The sequence below is a fragment of the Quercus lobata genome, chromosome 10 (genome assembly GCF_001633185.2).
Source record: "Quercus lobata isolate SW786 chromosome 10, ValleyOak3.0 Primary Assembly, whole genome shotgun sequence".
Classification (NCBI taxonomy): Eukaryota; Viridiplantae; Streptophyta; class Magnoliopsida; order Fagales; family Fagaceae; genus Quercus; species Quercus lobata.
Window position 1 is genome coordinate 19940393 of NC_044913.1, and position 19869 is coordinate 19960261.

Genomic DNA, 19869 nt, shown 5'->3' on the forward strand with positions numbered 1-19869 from the left:
TCACCGAAACTAATGTGTGTATATAATGTCGAGAACATAAAAATTGTATATTTAAAATATAGTGAGAAAAATTACAAATATACCCGCGCATGGTGCATGTAGAACTTTCCACTTTTTTTAATTTTTTATAATATTAGATTTAAACTTATGAAATAAAAATCTCTAGGAGTGTTTTACTTACAATTCAGCGGCAAAACACTTTGTTACGAGAAGTTACTCAATACGTTACATAAAGATGAGGATGAGGGTTTTTTAAATTTTTTTTTTTTTTTTAAGAAATGTAAGCTAACAGTTATTTGAATTCAAAAGGAATATGTGGGGTTGTTTTGAAGGAGACGCTGACAATTGGAGGTTAAAAATTTGGGGTTTTATTTGATGTATTTGTTATTATTAGTTGAAAATTTGTGAATGAGTTGAATGTTAGGATATTTTGGACATCCAAAAGGTGAATTCCAAATAGAGAAAATCTATAAAATAGTTATATAGAGTATATGAGTAGATATAAAATTTATAAAAATAGATATAAAATAAGAGATATAAATATAAATATAGATTATATAAGTTTATGAGCAAAACTGTTAAGGATTTTAAATTAATATAATTACAAAAATGGTCATATTAACAGGTGTCTTTAAACCATTTTAAGAAAGATTTGCCACTATTTTCATAGTCAAACAATTTTTTTTATAATAATTTTTTTAAAAATATCTTATAAATCAATGCAATTACAGTATCCGTTAATTTTCCCTTATAACCTATGATCCACAAAATGAGTTATGGCTGAATAAATCAAATTTTTATATTCTCCCAAAAAAAAATCGAATTTTTATATTAAAACCAGTTTCTAAATTCCCTCTCTTGCAAAAAATATATATATATATATATATATAATATTATTTTACAGATAATAATTTAATTTAATTTATTTAAAAAAAGAGAGGCAAAATTATTCAAAAACCTTATGTTGGGTCCCACTCCGTTTATATGTCATTTTGAATTTATTAAATACAATTGTTATATAAATAAGTTGTTACCTTTACCTGTGCTTTCTGCTCACTCTTTCTCAGATCTGATCCAAACACCACCTTCAAGGTGAGACAGACAAACCTCTTCTCTTCTCTGCACCATTTTCATTTTCCGTTTGTTTCCCGAGAAACCCATCAAAAAAAATTGTTTTTTTTTTCTTCTTTACGTTCCATAGTTCTAAGAGCTTTTAATATCTTAAAAAGAAAATGTGATTTCCTTCTGGGTTTTTTAATTTTTTTCTCACCAGCCAAGCAGAGTTCTGGTGTTGAAAGATTTCTGTGGATCTTGTTTTTTACATTTACTCTGATTTTTCTTTTCATCACTTTCTAAGTGGATCTATAATGGTGTTTATATATTTATTTGTTCTTTTTGCTTGAAGTTTTTTGTTGCTAGAAATTCTATTATGATTTGTGTAATAATGGCTTTACCATGAATTAGAATCACATGCGTTAGGACCTGAAAAAAAGTTTACTGTAATGTCGGTTTGATTTGATTCAAGAGGTGGATTAGTTTGCTTTTGTTATGTCTAATTAGAAATTTAACATGACCACCCACAATTGCCAATGACTTGTAGTGTTGGGTTAAGCTACAAACCTTAACACAATGGATCTAAGCTTTTCATTGCTGTTTTAAAGCTAATTCTGCACTTTGATTGTAATTGGAGTGAATTGTAACATGGGTTTCTCTTTAAAATCGCTTATTTTTATGATTATGATGCAACACCTTAAGAAATGCTTTCATAAGAGTTATTTTTTGGATACATTGGAGGTGGTATTAAGTCCTTAGTTTCTATTTGTTTTTTCACCTCTGTGTCTAACATTTATATAAGTCCTTAGGTTTACATAATTGCACTATTTTCCTTTTTATAAGGAAATTCTCCCTATAAGAGTGTTTAGGTCCTGGCCACAAAATGTGGCACTGAATCACAATGTGCATAGGAAATAGTCTCTAAGCTGCCATTTCAAGGTTCATGTGTGATGGGATGTTTATGCTTCTCCTTTGTAATGCATAAATTCCGGGTTTTGTGTGTGTGTGTGTGGAAATGCTCTCAATTTTGGCATATAGGTTGATATTAGTGTCTACTGTGGTCGCTGATTTTCTATTTCTTATATAGGAGTTAAAATCAGAGGTCATGGGCCGTGGAGTCAGTGCCGGTGGGGGACAGAGTTCTTTGGGCTACTTGTTTGGAAGCGATGAGGCTCCAAAACCCTCCACAAACAAAAACAATGCCGAAGCTCCTGTGAATCAAGGACAGGTTACGAATAATTCACCTGCTCAGAACTCCACTCCTGCTGCACCACCTGAAGAGGCTGGTAAGCAGATTCCAGCAGGCATTCAGGGCAACACCCAAAACAACTATTTCCGAGCTGATGGTCAGAACTGCGGCAACTTCATCACGGTATGATCTTTTTCACAGTTTTCATTTCTGCTTCAAGTTAAACATGTTTAACATTAAATTTTTGTAAGATCAGATATTATTTTAGTGAAAATTATTGCACAAGATTCTTGATTGGAGACTTCTCCATTTATTTTGTTAAATTTTGCTCGTCATTCATTTGAGTCTAGGTGGATTTATTAACGAACAACATGGATGGTGCAAGTGCATATCAATGCTGCTATTAAAAAGAAAATGAGAAAAGGGGGGGGGGGGGGTAACCTTGTTCTAAGGATGGATTTGTTTTTTATGGACTTAAAAAAGATTTGATATGATTTTAATTATTTTCACCATTTAAAGAGATGCTTCATTAAAAGGGTGTATGGAGATAACTAGAGGTACTATGGTTCTTGACGTTGAAAAGTTTTTGATGGGCTAGAAACATTGCTCATGATGTCATGGAGTTCCCGGTAACTTATTGGTATAAAACTCTATAAAGAGATATCATCATGGACCATCTACTCTGGTTTGAAGTGATACCATTGAACGTTGTGAGATGTATAGGGAACCTTTAGGTATCTGCTTCAGAAGTTGTGGAGGTCGTACATATCTAAGATACCCCAGCTGAACTGAGTGGAACTTCATTTTCTGCTTTGTAAATCTGTTGGTGTGAATCGAAATGTTTCTTTTTTTTTTTTGGTTATTATCCTTGCTGTGTTGTTAAATGTGGAACTTGTTAGTGGTGAAAACTGACAAGTCTAGTTGGAATTTGAAATGGAAATGAGAAATTGGAAAATTTTACCTCTTATATGCAACTATATTATTTTATGGACAAAGTTTTCCTTAATTTCTAGAAATTTTTTCTGGACAGGATCGGCCTTCAACAAAGGTCCATGCAGCTCCTGGTGGTGGATCTTCCCTGGGTTACTTGTTTGGAGATGGTGGCAAATAAGGCCTCATGTCTTCAACAATGGAAGCATTACTTGCTGTTGTTCTAGAGCTAATTGTAATTGGACAAACAATATGTCTCTATCTCTTAGGCAATGGATGCGTTTTACTTCTGTCTGATGTATTGCATGGTATCTTGCATGTTGTTTTCTGTTCGGATTGGGCTTTCTTAGGATACTCCTGATATGCTTAAGTTGGTGAAAACATCGTCAGTACCCAACTTAATGCCTGCTTACTGTGAAGTAAACAATGTGCTGTAATCCTTTTATTTTATATGAGTTGCTTTCATTGCCGTCTTCTATTTTATTTTTTGTGATTATGGCTTAGAGTAACATAACGATATTGTTAATTTGATACTGTCGACGCAATTGAAAAATGTTAAATGTTTCCTAAGGTTTCCATTTGTGTGTGTGTGTGTGTGTGAGAGAGAGAGAGAGAGAGAGAGAGAGATCATTTTTATGATTTATGTTTACCTCAGCTTGACCCTCTTTGGGGGTAGCATAAGCCTGCTCAACAAAGTTGGGATGAGTAGTATTTACACCTTCATTTAATGGTTAAATGCCGGAATTCAGTGTATTGAACAAGTACCATGCTTTGAAGCTTCTCTTAAGATTTCACATCAGTATCTGACTTTCAGTGCTTTGCTACTTAACTCAATCAGTAAATCCAAAAACATTCAAGTAAAAAAGTTGTCCCAATAATGAGATATATAAAGCCAATTTATCTTTATGTGTAGGTTACATGTGTCAAGTCAAGAACCTTGTAATAAAGAAAAAGGATTCGAATCCTCCTGTCCTCTATTATTGTAACTAACAAATTGTTCTCCCTTCCCCACATAAAAAAATAAAAAACAAAACAAAAAAGCAGAAAAGAAGTATTGTCTCATGTCTAGATTGCATATGAACTGAGTTTTTAATAAAAGCTTGACTTGATTTTAATAGAACAATAAGATTTGAAACCTATGGTTATTCTTTACATTATAATTACTCTTTTTCGTAAACATGAGTGTTCAATTTTACGCTTGCTAGTTAAAGGATTAATAATGAATCATATATAACAAAAATACACTCATCATTTTAGATAGAACTTTGGCCCTTTAAATCTATATTGGCTTGCACATGTTCGAGGAGACGGAAGGACTACATATGATCAAGAGAATAGTCAGATACTCGAAGAGATTTGGATACTCTTATTAAAAAAAAAAAAAAAAAAAAACTATATTGGCTGAATTTGTAACAAAATATATTCAAAAGGTTAAAATTCTTACCAGAGTTACAAAGTATAAAAAAAAATAATAATTAAATGCTTTTATTCTATATTAGACTTATCACACGCGCTTTATTGGGTGTGCAATTAGACTCAAGGTAAAATAAAAAATTGATCAAAATAGGCTCAACATTACAAAACATTACAAAGGAATCAAATACATACCTCAATAGAAATTAAGACCGGGCTTGTAGTCAACGATCTCTGTCTCTCTCGCCAAGCTCTTTGTCAACAACAGACACTTTTAAATACATACCTCAATAAAAATTCTTTTCTCCATATAAATTAGATATAATGTACCTTTAAATATTGAAATTCAATGGATTTCAAAGGTTGCTGCATTTGATTCAGTCATGAAACTGGTGGGTTTGTTAAATTAGAATGAACCTATGAAGTAGGAAGGTGGAAGATGTGATATACTTGATAGTGACTAAAGTGAGTCGAGATAGTAGTGGGTAGATGCAATTTTAACGTGTTCAAATGAGGGCAATTCTGTACCGTAAAAAGTTGAAATCCAATAGAACATTTGAATTTACTGATTGGGATAAAAATTGTAATAAGTAAAAAAATTTGAGATTTGAACAAAAGAAAGATGAAATACATTACTGTGGAAGAATACTGATTTATGATAACTATATAGAATTTGAATAACAAAAATTTTGGAATGTTTTAAAGAATTAAAAAAAAAAAAAATTGGAATAGGAATGAGTGGTTTTTACTTATTTTACTTTAAGTAGTGGGTTTTTTTTTTTTTTTTGGGAAGAAGTAATTTTGCATTTTTTTAATAAATATAATTTTGTGTTTAAATTCAAATAGATAACAAATACAAATAGAAATCATACATTTGAATACAAATGAGTGGTGAGAATATATATATATATATATATATATTTTCTCTCCTTTCGTATGTGAGAGGTAGTGGTTTTTTATTTGAAAAAGTAATTTAAAAAAAAAAAAAAACATAATTGAAGTATTTGAATTCAAATAGATAACAAATACAAATAGGAATCATATATTTGAATCCAATTTAAAAGATCTAAATCCAATTTGTTATTAACCATTTTCAGATCACACAATCTAAATTGTATGGTACTACCACAGCACCACAGGTTCACAGCTGCTGCACTACCATATGGTGACACCCTATAAACCTAATCTGTCCAGTAATGGAAGAGATATCATACATACCCAAATCCAGCATGTTAATTTGCTCCCGCCGCAATTTGAACAAAAGAATTTAGCCAAACTCAACAAGCAACACCCTGGCTGTAAATCTTTTAATCTAATACTGTGATTTTCTACTGAAGATACTAAAGCCAACAGAAACCATGGAATTACTGATAAGGCGTGAACACGTTTTTGGGGAAATAAATCAGGCATATAAATAAGTTCTTTCCTGTGAAACTCACAGAAAAGACAACTTTCCAAAGATTAAATTGTGATACATACAAAATGAAATGAAGCCTTCAAACAACAATTTCTTCTCCAGAAAAACAGGTCTCGTAGACTGGAAGAAAATATTTAGTGGCTGAAGGCATTTCGACATCTCATGGAAAAATGGAGCCAGCAGGAGTATGTGCATTGCTGCAAACCATTGATTCCTCCGCTACAAAGAAAGATAAAGCTACTCGTAACAGTTAACAACTTTTGATAAGCACTCTTCTCCCCCTCCAAACAATGCTTTAATTTGAAGCAGAAAGTAACTAAGAATTCACCCTTTTCAGACAAGAACTTCTCCTACATACTACCATTAATCATGATCTTAGAACAAAAAACATTTCATTTAAAATCCCTTGTTAATAGGTGGCAGATCACCAGTTAGCGATTTCTGTATATCACCTGTCATATCAATCTATGATCACCTTCCAATGATGAATGTACAAAATGGCCGGTTTGTGTTTTAGGTTATGTTAAGATGTCAACCCTTGACCATGATTTCAAATTTATGTTGTTGCATCGCTGGTAGTAGCTGTCCTGTCGTCTGCCATCACAAAATGGAATTGTTATCAGTTCATCACAACAACTTGATTTATTATATCCAAGCACGCACTAGAGATATTATGGATACTGGTTCCATCCCTAAATAACATTTGTTTTATGTCCCAAACTTGTCAATAAAAATAGTCCAAAAGTAAGTTGTTTGCTCTTGCACTAGCTTTATTATGGTGCTTACTACATATAAGAGAATCATCGCTTTTGAATGACAAGTACAAGTTTAGAAATGGAAGAATAAATGACAGATAAAGAGTGATATTACATTCAATGCCCTTTCCAAAAAAACTGTGCTCATTCCAATGTGGTCTATAGCTTTGGGATGGTGGAGCAGTAAGATATATTAAATCAAGACTACATTAAGCCACATGAAGTTCAAACATTTACTTCACTGGCTTTCAAGATACATCATTTCACTATCCATAAAATTTGGTATAAAACTGTTTATTTCCTGAACATTTATTCATGATAATGTCAACATTTGGTCTTCTAAACCTAAGGCCATGTGAATCACACTTAAGAAATTTTAATCTCTGTATGGTTTCAAATTACTGATAATGTGACTGTAAAAATCAAATCATTTAATGGGCTCATTATTAAATTGAATATAAAAGATTGCAACATCATTTGGGGAACTTCTTAATTAATACAATGGCAATGCACAAACCATAAGATTAGAACCATCAGTGGTGCAATTTTGGGAGTGCCATGACCACACACAAGAAGCTGATTAGTTTCAACTCCAAGCTAGGTAGATTAATAAATGCAATGTAAATAATTCTCACTGTATGATATGCGAACAAGAAATCATACAGTAACAGGTGAAAGAAGACAGGAACAAGATCCTCTCCATTTCATGGTCAAGATTTTATTTCCTGGATTTGACTAAAATTTAAATGATGTGATACTAGATACACCTTTAGATTTGTAATAATTTATTTGAACCATGAAATGAATCCATTTCAAATGGAGAAGATCCTAAGATGTGGAAAGCAATTGCTCCTTATATGCATACCTTGGCTTGGGACAGTGTCCTTGGCTGTGGCAGCTGTGTTCTCCTTTGGAACTTCAGTACTGCAGTCTGGAGCATCATTTGTCCTATCCTCTATTGGAACTTCTTTGTTGGAGCTAGGTGCATCATTTGTCTGATAATCCTCTAGATTAGGCATTGACTGTACTGGGATTACATTGACCTGCATAAAGTCAGAAGTTATAATGTAATTTCACACAGGATCTCCCACAACATCCCACATTAGACCAATCCTAGTGTGCATGGCAAAATGCAAGGCTAACCAGTCATCTTGTGCAGCATAGCGGACATGAAACTAAGTATGATGCATGTGTTGTCATGCACGTACCACTTCCTTTTAATTTTCTTTTTCCCCTTCAAACACAGATAGCCTCACCACTAAAAGCAGGCAGCAATATTTTTCCTTAAAAACCGAAAGGCACTTTGGCCAAAATAGAACTTTGATGAAGTTAGGTATATGGTGAATACATCATGTGAAAAAAGAGAATTGCAGAGGACTTGCTTTGGTGGGGAAACCATTTTAAAGGCCCCAAAAGTTTCTCAAATATATTGATGAACAGAAGCAGAACAGAAAAAAAATGGACCTTTCAATAGCATGAGCAACATACATTCAGTTGACAGAATGAATTATAGCCGATTTGTGGCTATATTTCTGTCAGCCGCTGTTTACAAAAATCTCCAACTTATAAAGTTGTAGTATGTAACGCCCCACTTCAATTAGGGTGCGTTTGAATCGACTTCAAACCAATTCCGGAAATCAATTTCCGGAAAATTCTGTGTTTGGCTGTCACGGAAAATATTATTTTCCGGAAATTGATTTCCTGTTGACCGAAATTTTCAGCCTTGACCACGGAAAATGATTTCTGTCTTCATTTTCACTTCAATTGACTTCCGGAAAAAGAGAGAGAGAGAGAGAGAGAGAGAAGAGAGAGCCCAGATCAGAGAGAGAGAGGGACGATCGCGCCGCTCGTCCGACGATCGCACCGCGCCGACGAGCGGCGCGGTGCACGATCGTGATCGTCGATCGAGCGACGCGATCGACGATCGCGATTGACGAGCACAGACGAGCGCGCTCGTCTCTCGTTGATCGACGAGCGCGCTCGTCCATCGCGATCGTCGATCGACGAGCGCCGCTCGTCGGACGAGCGTTTCGCCGGATTTGATGTATTTTCTGGTAAATTGATTAAACGAACCAAACACCAAAATTAATTTTCCGTAAAATGAATTTTGTGACAGCCAAACACATGAAAACGTTTTCCTTTCTGGAAAATAGCATTTCCGGAAAATAGCATATTTTCCGGAAATGATTTTACGCGAACCAAACACAGCCTTAGTCACAAAGTTTAACTGGTTCATGGTGTTTGTAAACTGGTTAAAAATAATTTTATTGGTTCTGCAAAGAGTAGCTTCTAAGAGCCTTTGTCCAACATAAGGGAAAGAAGATTACACCTTAGGGGGCTGAGATGTATCAGAAGATGCTGGATTCTTTAAAACAGGAATAGCAGCTTCTGTCTTGGACTCATGTACTGTCGGCTCCTTTCCATGAACTCCATCTACTAATCTGTGATCAATTGCATCCTGCTTGGGTATTCTAGAACCTTTTGATTTGTTGTTGTAATCTCCATTTGACATAACATTACCAGCTTCTGCAGCAGTCCTCTTCCTGATTTGAGAATTGCAGTATTAGAACATAATACCTAAATAAATATGTCACTGAAAAATGTGGTCATTGCTAGCAATCCCAAGTAACCAAAATGAAGTGAAATAAAAATAACAATATCCTCACCTACTGAAATTATGATTAGCTGCATGGTAAGAGTTTGGCTTGTTGGAAAACAATATTCCCCGAAGAGGCTTCCCATCAATGACAGTTTCAATAGTATATCCAACTGGGATGTTTTCTGTAACCTTGGCTTGAAATGTCTTCTTTCCTTGAGGGGATTGGGATTGATTCAATGGGAAATTTTGTCTGCCTGCAATTAAAGCACCAAAATATTAGGTAATATCCTGTGTCAAGTACAAGTTTTACAAATATTACTTATATTCTTTTAACCATTAAACAAGAATTTCCAAATCAAACTATTATGTAAGTCAACAACATCAATTTTTTTTTTTTAATATGCCCATTTGATTTCTTGAATATTCACACAAGTTTGATTAAGAATACCATGACTTTAAATGCATTTATACTTCATAACGTTGGCAAAAGTCACTTCATGCATGAACATACATTGAGTAAACCACATACAATTAAAGTCTTTTAGGAATTTTCTACTGGACATTTCTTTGTCAAAATACTTCTCACTATACTAGATTCATAGATAATTTTGGACAAAAAAGTAGAGAATAATTCCATATTGTAATTGGTGAATGGAAAGAGATTACAGATTTTAAAGCCAGCTCTCCCTTCCCCCTTTATATTTCTTCAAATCCAAGTTACCATCAATATATATCTTTATTCATTGCTAGTCAAAACTAAAAAATTCAAGCCAAGAATCTTGTAATTCAGGCCAACAGAAACATCTCGAGTTCAATAATTTGTATCATATTTTTCAGTAATTTATCCTAAATATTAAGTAAAAAACAAAACCAAGTTATGGTGACTTGGATTACCATGAAACTTCCACAAAACTTGTATGTAATTAGTTCTTTTCTTTTTTTAAAATTTTAAAGTGGCCATTTAGATTAACTTTTAACTTTCAACTTACTTGTTTTTATAACTTGTTAAAACCTCAAAATTTTCAGGTGCAATTGTACTTTTGCTTACTTTCAACAAATTAGCAAAAAGTTAATCCAAATGTTCATTAAATGTGTTATTGTGGTTTTAAAAACCGGACTGGGGAATGAGGGAAAAAAAAAAAAAGGTATACCCAAAATAAAGGTGAAACCTGAAAGGCCCCAGAAGCTCACAAAAAGAAGCCACTGAATGGACTTAGATACATATTTTTTAGGAAGTAATTTAATCAACCTATATACATTGTGGCCAAAAAAAAAAAAAAATTATTTTCTTATTTATCAAATCTTAATTCACAACGGAAATTTATAAAAAGAACTTAAATTCTATGCAGAAACATTATGCAAATTTTTCATAAGAAAAAATATGTTCATACCAGGTTGGCCAAAGGTAGGTGCAATCATAGGTTGGTACGTATCAGCACCCATTCCAACCCTAACAAGAGCTTTGTCATGAGGAGGAGTCAGATTTTGCTCTTGACACTTTAGCTTTAGTTGCTTCCTTAGAGATAACTTATCTAGCCTCCATTCTTTTTCTCTGACGAGTCCTAAAAATTATAAATTATATTAGATTAGTAACAGATTCAAGATTCCATATTAAATCAAGGTGTTAATCAATTCCCAAAACCAAATGTTACAAGAAGTAGGATCAAAAGTATAATTATGAGGTAAGTGTAAAGAACATGCAAAACCTGTGTACAAGTAATACATGTCATCCAGAGCCTCAAGACTCTTGTTGCATCCACCTAAGAATACAAGGACACCACCCTTCACTGGATCTAAACAGTCACCAGCCACCGAAAATCTGGCAGAAGGCCCATCACTTGTAGTGATGACCTTTGTCCATACACCAGTATCTGCACCAATTATGGAATATGGTAGATGATACAGAGTAAATATATAAAAACATAGCATATGGATAATATTATCAGCTCAATTCCTAAACAAGCCACTGAGAAGAAAAATAAGTCATACAGCTATGAATATCAAGATCCAAAATTAGATGACAAACTATATATTTGGTTTCAGTTACTTTTTTTTTTTTGGCTTTTTCTGATATGTTTACCAAACTTGTAAATGTCAATTAGAATGTGGTACAGGGCAGTTCATAGCCATTCACTGGAACAACCCTGAACCAAGAGAACTCAAAATTCCATTTTATGTTTGTCCACCCAATAATCACCATGGGCTTCTACAACAAAGATTCTTGCAGCACAATATCATGAAGGAAAAAATAGAAAAGCCATATAAACATGTAAACATTATAACATTCATACATACCAACATCAAGCGCATAGAGGTCATTGTATAAATTTTGAGCATCAGTAAATCCCCCAAAAACAAACAAGCTTTTGCCAAAAGCAACAGTTGCATGACCAGCTCGGGGAGGCAATAGATGGCCTGAAGTGTTCAGCTCCTTCCAAATTAGCGTATCTAATAAAATAAATGCCAAGAATATAATTATTAATTAGTACATACAATGTATAAATGACTGTCCTGGAACTAGGCACAACCAAGTTTTGCAAGAAGGAACAATTTTTCTCATTGGCAACTAGACTTGGGATTCTAGAATATATATGACCTGTATCAAGAACATGGACGTCAGACAAATAATAGTCATGTGCATCTTCACCACCAATCACTATGAATTTGTTCTTCCAAGATGAGCAAGTATGACTATCGCGTGGAGATGGTGGAGTTCCTGATGTTGTAGCGCGTTTCCATACAAATGTCTCTACAAGTATACAGTCAGAGAAAAAGGATGAACATCTTCCTTTATCCACAAGAATATAATAAGTGTATAAGCCAATTGAGTACCATCAAAATCCCCCCCCCACCCCCCCGCCCCAAACAAAAAGAAAAAACAGAAGAAAAAACCTAGGTCTTTGAAAAAGAATCCTAGAGGCTTTACAAACAAATCAGCTAGCACATACACATCTTTATTAGTAACCAACTATGTAGAAAATTTACCTGTATTCAATATATAAAGATCGTTGTAGTATATTTCGTCATTATTATTAGCAGACTTCCCGCAGCCACCAAATATAATTAGACGTTTACCAACAAGGGCTGCACTATGACCCTCCCTTGCCTCTGGTCCATCACCCCGTAAACTTGGTGATATCCACGTGTGTGAACCTATGGATATATTAAACACATTAGCAACTATGACACTAGTTGAATTCGCAATAAGAGATAAAGACATAAACAAGACTTTCTAGCTTCTTGTCCTAAGCACAACAATGCAAAATGAAACTACAATAGTCGACAGAAATATGTAATTCAACAAAACTTGGGCATCAGATTAGCTGCAACCTCTCGTGTGAAGAGGCCATTAATTAAAAGATATAACTTACAAGTATCTAATATATGCAAATCCTTGAGAGGATTCATCCCATCTGTTCCCCCAAACACAAAAAGATTATCACCAACAGTGGTGCAGCTGTGGCTATCCCTTGGAGTGGGCGGTGTGCCTTTTATTGCAGGCTGGCTCCATGTCTGATTAGCTGCAAATCAGCTACTAGAAATGAGAAAATGAATAATACTTAAAAATGAACATGCAAGTGCAGTAAAGGAAATGCTATGAGTAAAATAAATCAGGGAAGAAAAAACAATTGAAAAAAACCCAAATTCTAAGACAAACCCATTAACAAACCCCCCAAACACACACAATCCATAAAGAATCTAGTAAGATAATAAAGAAAAATTGTAAGTACAACAAAAATTTTTCATGAAACCCATCAAAGCCATGTGCATAATAGGACATCTATTGATTCTAAACAACAAAAAAATCCACCAAAATCGGAACTTTACCAATAAAAAAGTCAATAGCAAATACACGGAAGCATTAAAGCCAAAAAACTAATGCCATACAAGAACCCATCACAACATTAATGTCCAACTAAAAGCCCCCCACAACAGTAGACAAAAGAATAAACTCAATCAAAACCATAAAAACAAGTCCAACGCTATCCCCCACAAAGCTTAATAACCCCAGTACATAGAAAAGATTCAAACTTTATCACAAAAAAAAAAACACAAACAACAATGTCAATAACTCAATATTTGCACAAATCCTAGAACAGAGAGAGAAAAAAAAACTAATAAAGTGTGGAACTTTGTAAATAGAAGAAGACCCACCAGTGTCAAAGACATGTACTTGGTTGGTCTGGCAGTTGTCTCTGCCATAACCCCCAAAAACATAGAGAAATCTGCCACCTTTAATGGCGTTGCAGGTGTGACCCCACCTCTTCCCTGGCCCAAATATGTCACCAACTCCATGCTGTTGCTGTTGCTGTTGTTGAGCTCCTTCTGAGTTTTGTTTGTGATGGGGTTGGACCCTTTCCCACCTCATTTCTCAGGGATTTTCAATGGCAAAAATAGAGAGAGACCCAGTTGAGGATAAAGTAAGAGAAAGTGAAATTTTTGTTTCTCTTTTCAGAAAGAGAGATAGAGAGAGAGAAACAGAGAGATGGGTTGTTTGGGGATTGAGTGGATTTTGCGGTGTGTTTTTGAGTTCATGCAATTGTGATGAAGAGAAAAAATGAAAACCCCAAAATAAATAAATGCACACAAAACTGCCAAAACAAGTGTCATATAGTAGTACTAATTGCAAATTGGTAATTACCCATACGGGAAAAGAGAAAAATATTTTTGGTGGAGGGGAATTAGCATTTATTAATTTATTATCCAATCCCTTCTAAAAAAATTTTATTATCTAATTAATAAAATTATGGCTATTATTATTTAATTAGTATTAAATATTTTTTTTATGGGGCTATTAATATTATTGTTTAAAGTGGAATAAATAAGAGAGTGAAGTGTCAGAGGGGGGGAGAGAGAGTTTGAAATATAAGGGGTCAGAGGGGAATTCAAAATGTGCTGACACGTGGCACTTGGAGAATGGTGAAAAGGTAGGGTCTCATCTTTAGATGGGGTCATTACACTGGACTCAGTATATCTTGACACGTGGCACAAGAAAAATGGCTCCATCCTAGCTAGCCAAGCCATAGCCCATTGGCCAATTCCCAACTAATTTGAGTGTATTTAGAATTGTTAGATTCATTTTGGTGTTTTCAACAAAGGCTTTCAAAAATTATTAGATCTTGTTAGATGGTATGTGTTGAGTATAGGCAATTACATGAGAAATGTACTACGGCTTTTAGTTTAGCCATTCTTTATTTCTTGTTCGATGGTATGTGTTGAGTATAGGCAATAACATGAGAAATGTACTATGGCTTTTAGTTTAGCCATTCTTTATTTCTCATTTCATTTGATTGTGACATTTGCTTTGGAAGAATCTATATTACTCCACGTCTAGATTTTAGAGAATTTGATGTATGGTTAATTAAATTAGAATTATAATTTATGAAAATATGAGATGTTTATATTTGATTTATTTCTAGAAATCTTATAAGAATTATGGGTAAATTATAAAGTTAGTCCTTATTCTTACATCATATTTCAATTTAATCTCTAACCTTTCAATTTGGTCCTTAACGTTTTCAATGGAGTGTCAATTTAATCTCTATTATTATTCCTTTAATGGAAAAGGCTGATGTATCAAACGGATCAGTAAAAAAATTATTTTTCATGCCACATCAACCGCTAAATGTATCATCACATTAGATATATATATTTTTTAAAACCAAATTAAAAATGACACATGAGATTCCACCAACCAAACTCCTCTCTCTCTCTCTCATTAGTTACCACCAACCAAAATCACTAATCATGGATCCACAAGTCAAAAACTGCTTTGGGTGAAATGTTAAAAAAGTGTGGGTCGAGAAAAATTTGTTTAGAATGGCAAGAAGCTATCGCAACATTGTTTGTTCAATTGGACCATGGAAAGCTTCCATGGTTACACCACAAATCAAAACTAGCAGGTGCTACACTATACTCATATTCTCTAGGACCTAAGATTTGTTCTTGTAACTTGCTTTTGAATTGGGTTCTCCATTTGGTGGTTCGCTGTACCAGGGCGACAGAGCCATTATTAATAGAGAACCCAAGGCACTTTGCTCACTGGGAAACTTCAAAATACTAGGATATGTATGTGATCATGTGAATAAGCTTTGTAGTATACAACATCTGCCAAGCTCTTTTGATTGCCGAAAAATGAAAATCATTCAATAATCCCTTATGACAACTATTGGAAAAAGAAGAGTTTGATCTGCCTGGGTTATAGACAAATCTAATAAAAGCCATATTAGAGCTTGTTTGGAAACCCACAAAGCTGAGTGATATTATCCTGTTTTCATAACTCATGATCCAAAACTAGTGGGGCCCACGAAAGAGCAATTGTTTGGATTCTGTGACTCATATTCTGTGTCTCAATTTTCATGATTCTGTGACTCAAAAAAATGAGTGATAGTGAGGGAAAGTGAAAACTCATTTCAACTGTTTTCAAAACTCATATTCCGTTGCTCAGTGGCAAGTTTGTAAATATTGTTGAGATTGTGGGCCCCAAAAGCCAGGCATTGTCACATCCCACCGGTCACTCTCTTTTTTTCTTTTTTCTTTTTTTCTCTACTTTTCTTTCTTTCTCTCTTCTTCTTTATCTGTTCTTCTTCAGATCAAAAAGCTCATACTCACCGACCACTCACACCAATCACTCACACTAGTCACTCACATGCCAACCATTCACACGCCGACCCAAGCCGAGAGATCATCGGCGACGATCTTCGATCACACACCGAAAAGCTCCACCACGTTCTCGTTCTCCTCATCGCTGCTATCGTACTCGTTCTTCGATCTGGCCGGAGTGTTGAAATCGGCATCCACAGCAACAACGAATCTTCGTTGGAAATGATTTAATCTGGAAGCTCGTTCTTCGATCTGGAAGCTTTGTTGTCGGCGCTGGAAATAGCTCCGTTGGAAGCTTGTTTTTTATTTGGAAGCTCTTTTTTTTTTTTTTTTTTTTGGTGGTGTATCATAAATAAGTATGAATGCAGTTTTGAATTTGGGGTGATGAGCTGCATTAGGTGGTGTTAAATTGTTGAGAGTTTTTGTTGTTTATACTTCTTTGGTTAAACTATGAATGGAGTTTTTGTGTTAAACTGTGACTATGGTGGTGGCAAAATGAAATGTGCAGTGAAGAAAATAGTGGGAGATGAGGGTTTGGCGGGTAGGCTAACAGCAGTCTCTGACCATTGCTCAGGTATGGATCCCACAAAAAGTACAAAAATTTGAGTGATGAAAAGTTGAAAATATGTGCCAAATGGGTGGAATTAGGAAATTGGAGTATTTTAAGTGATGAGTGATGAGTGATGACTGATGAAAATTGAGTGACCATTTTTTTTAACCAAACAAGCCCTTAGTATTTGTTGTAGTGATTATTCTAATGACTATCATAGAGTTAGCAACCATAGTAGGTTTTTGATGGGCCTAATTAAGCTATGAAAAATGGAGGTGATGCAAAAAAGAAATAAAAGATAATTTTTGGTTGGTGGGATCTCACATGTCTCCATTTTAATTTGGGTTTTTTATTTTTATTTTTTATTTTAAATTTGACATGGTAGTATAGTTGACAGTTGATGTGGTATGGAAAATAATTTTTTATTATTCTGTTTGACATATTAGCTTTTTCCATCTAAGGGATAATGGTAGGGATAAAATTGACACAACACTAAAAATGTTAGAGATCAAATTGACTCAATTGAAAGATTATGGGCCAAATTGAAATATAGTATTAGTGATAGAGAGCAATTTTGTAATTTATTTTTCCTAAAATATTCTTTGATTTGTATGAAGTCTCTTTTTTTTCCTCCTACAATAAAATTATGTACAACATTTTCTAAATAACATGTATAATGCAAAAAAAAAAAAAAATTATTTGAATTTTCAGTTTATAATTATAATTCTTTTATTTTATTTTTATTTCTATTAGTTTTTTTTTTTTTTGAGAACTTATTTCTATTAGTTAAAGGGTAGAATGAAATGAGTAAAATTGTTAGTGTATAAAAAAAATGTAACTTTTTTCCAAGATGGGAATGTGGATATCCTTATTTTTAAATAGGAACTCGCATTCCTACAAAAAGGGGATTGAGTGTGAATCCATATTTCCTAGGCATCTAATTCTCTTACGTGATTTACAACCAAATATGTGAATGTTTCAACTTTCCCTCAAAATCCTAAAAGGAAAACTATCCATAAATGGCAAAAAAATGGGATAAACTATGTATTTGGTCCCTATTCTTAACATCATATTTCAATTTGATCTATAATCTTTCAGTGTCATGTTAATTTAGTCAATGTCGTTATCTCTTGAATGAAAATTGCTACTGTGGCTAACGACCAAAATAAAAAATCAGTTTCTATTTATATGGCAATGAACTAGTTTTTTAGTTTAGCTATTAGCGATGTTAGTAATTTTCATTTAAGAGAAAACGAAATGGACTAAATTGATACAACATTGAAAGGTTAGAAACCATATAGACACAATTGAAAAATTATGGATCAAATTGAAATGTAGGGTAAATGATAGGGACCAAATATATAGTTTACCCAAAATTTAAGTATACATGGCAATTAAAACTTCACTTTTTGGAGTTTAATTATCCATTTTAACCAATTTATAGTAAATAAGTTTTCAACAAAAAATTATAAAAGGGTCCTAAACTTCAACCCATAAATGACAATTAAAATTTTACTTTTTTGTAAAGTGGGTAAATACTAGTATATACTGCTTATTGCACATAAACATACACCCTTTTTGCATTGAAAAAGTCACGACCTCAACTCAAGAGCTTATGGCTAAGTGCACATTTTAGTGAACTTGTGGACCCGTAAATTTATACAAAACACATCCTTCTGGAAGTTTGCTTGGATTCCTGAGGACATATTGCTCTTTCAATAATTTAGTTAAGTTTTTACTTTTTATTTTTGTTAAATTCTTTCTTTAGATTTTTATCAGATGTAATAGAGTTGTCTTAGTTTTCGCTAGTAGTTTTAAAGAAAATGAGGAGGCTGTTGTTTTTTTTAATTTTTTTAAAACGGTCAATCTTTATTTAAGAAGAGAAAAATGAGGAGCAGACTACCTTACAGATAGCTACAAGAGCTTCAGGGAGATTGAGATTATTAAAGCAAAAAGACTCTAAGGAAACGAGAGACAATTTAGCAACAACGTGTGTGTTGAATTACAATATCTTTTGACCCAACTAGAACTACAGCTAAGTAAACTATCCTTAAAACATAAAATGTTACTAATGACTTGGAAGTTTGCTTGGATTCCTGAGGACATATTGCTCTTTTAATAATTTAGTCAAGTTTTTTTTTTTTTTTTTGGATGTAATAGAGTAATAGAGTTGTCTTAGCTTTTGCTAGTGCTTTTAAAGAGAATGAAGAAAGCTATTATTTTTATTTATTTATAAACAGTCAATCTTTATTTAAGAAGAAAAAAAAGGAGGAGCAGTCTATCTTACAGTAACTACAAGAGCTTCAAGGAGACTAAGTTTATTAAAGCAAAAAGACACTAGAGAAGCAAGAGACAATTTAGCAACAACATGTGCTGCTGAATTACAATCTCTTTTGACCCAACTAGAACTACAGCTATGTAAACTACCCTTAAAACATAAAATGTTACTAATTACAATGTTAATAGACCAATCAAATGGTAAATTTGGATTGGTGAGTGAATCAAAGAGCTTTTTGCATCTCCCTCTATTATCACATGGTTCCATCTCTCTAAAATCGCAAGTTGCATAGCCCAAAGGATGACTGTAACTTCCACTTGTATTGGTGAGTAAATGAGGTTATTGTTTGACTTGAAGAATGTCTCTTCTTTCTCTTTTTCATTATAAATCAAGATATTGAATAAATATATACACTATTGTCTTTCACTCAAAATAAAAAATAAATAAATCATTTTTTTTTCTAGTACAACCATACTTTAACCGGTTGAAAAAAATAAATCATAATTTAACAAAGTTTTAGCAGACAAGTTTTCAACAAAAACTAAGTCCAAACTTTTTACCATAATGTAGATGTCTTAAATTTCAAAAATTAGAAACCAGGTTTGGGGAGACATGAAAAAGCTATGAAAGTGTTCTCTTTCTTTCCCAGTTCTGGCCTTATATGAGTAATTTATATTCAGACGTTTTTTATTTATTTTATTTATATTTTATTATTTTATTTATTTTATTTTTAATGTTATTTATTTATTTAGGTGGGGAGTCATTTGAGAATAAATTATTTGAACCAACGGAAAGAGTAAATGATCATCTTCATCACCAAGTTCATGCCATTTTGATATATACTTGTTCAAGACTATAATTGAATACTTGACTTCACCATGAGATTGGATAGATTAGAAGTTAATCTTGTATTCAAATACTTGGCTGCTGAGATAAAATAAACCAATATTGAGGAACTTATTGGTTCTTTTCCTCTTACAATTAAAGCTACTTGAATTTAAGACTAATTGAACAAAAATCTTACTCAACATCATCAAAATATTTTGATTGAGTTTGAACCCATCTCATTTACGACCCTACAC

The 19869-nt window shown here is 33.4% G+C and overlaps 2 protein-coding genes and 1 long non-coding RNA gene across 3 annotated transcripts; 1 reads left to right on the top strand and 2 right to left on the bottom strand.

The window, feature by feature from the left end:
* The first annotated feature begins 1007 nt into the window (after positions 1 to 1007).
* LOC115966078 (protein SPIRAL1-like 1) lies at positions 1008 to 3655 on the top strand. Its single transcript, XM_031085412.1, has 3 exons — positions 1008 to 1092; positions 2141 to 2425; positions 3273 to 3655. The coding sequence occupies exons 2-3, from the start codon at positions 2159 to 2161 to the stop codon at positions 3351 to 3353; spliced, it is 348 nt and encodes a 115-aa protein (XP_030941272.1). The 5' UTR covers positions 1008 to 1092; positions 2141 to 2158; the 3' UTR covers positions 3354 to 3655.
* Positions 2335 to 3871, bottom strand: LOC115966079. Its single transcript, XR_004086305.1, has 2 exons — positions 3823 to 3871; positions 2335 to 2452 (listed from the first exon to the last, which is right to left on the bottom strand). It is a non-coding gene; the product is annotated as an uncharacterized LOC115966079 (long non-coding RNA).
* A 2052-nt stretch (positions 3872 to 5923) lies between these two features.
* Positions 5924 to 13926, bottom strand: LOC115963832. The gene is made up of 11 exons (XM_031083017.1): positions 13512 to 13926; positions 12728 to 12877; positions 12342 to 12509; positions 11953 to 12105; positions 11652 to 11804; positions 11063 to 11227; positions 10748 to 10918; positions 9424 to 9610; positions 9087 to 9300; positions 7623 to 7800; positions 5924 to 6596 (listed from the first exon to the last, which is right to left on the bottom strand). The coding sequence occupies exons 1-11, from the start codon at positions 13723 to 13725 to the stop codon at positions 6559 to 6561; spliced, it is 1791 nt and encodes a 596-aa protein (XP_030938877.1). The 5' UTR covers positions 13726 to 13926; the 3' UTR covers positions 5924 to 6558.
* Positions 13927 to 19869: the final 5943 nt, after the last annotated feature.

What these genes read in the sequence shown, in the direction of transcription:
- LOC115963832 (XM_031083017.1), bottom strand. Translation starts at nt 13,725, where the DNA reads ATGAGGTGGGAAAGGGTCCAACCCCATCACAAACAAAACTCAGAAGGA. An exon ending in TTTGCATATATTAGATACTT is followed by an intron (nt 12,510 to 12,727) that starts GTAAGTTATATC and finishes ATATATCCATAG; the next exon opens with GTTCACACACGTGGATATCA. An exon ending in GCTAATCATAATTTCAGTAG is followed by an intron (nt 9,301 to 9,423) that starts GTGAGGATATTG and finishes TTCTCAAATCAG; the next exon opens with GAAGAGGACTGCTGCAGAAG.
- LOC115966078 (XM_031085412.1), top strand. Translation starts at nt 2,159, where the DNA reads ATGGGCCGTGGAGTCAGTGCCGGTGGGGGACAGAGTTCTTTGGGCTAC. An exon ending in ACTGCGGCAACTTCATCACG is followed by an intron (nt 2,426 to 3,272) that starts GTATGATCTTTT and finishes TTTTCTGGACAG; the next exon opens with GATCGGCCTTCAACAAAGGT.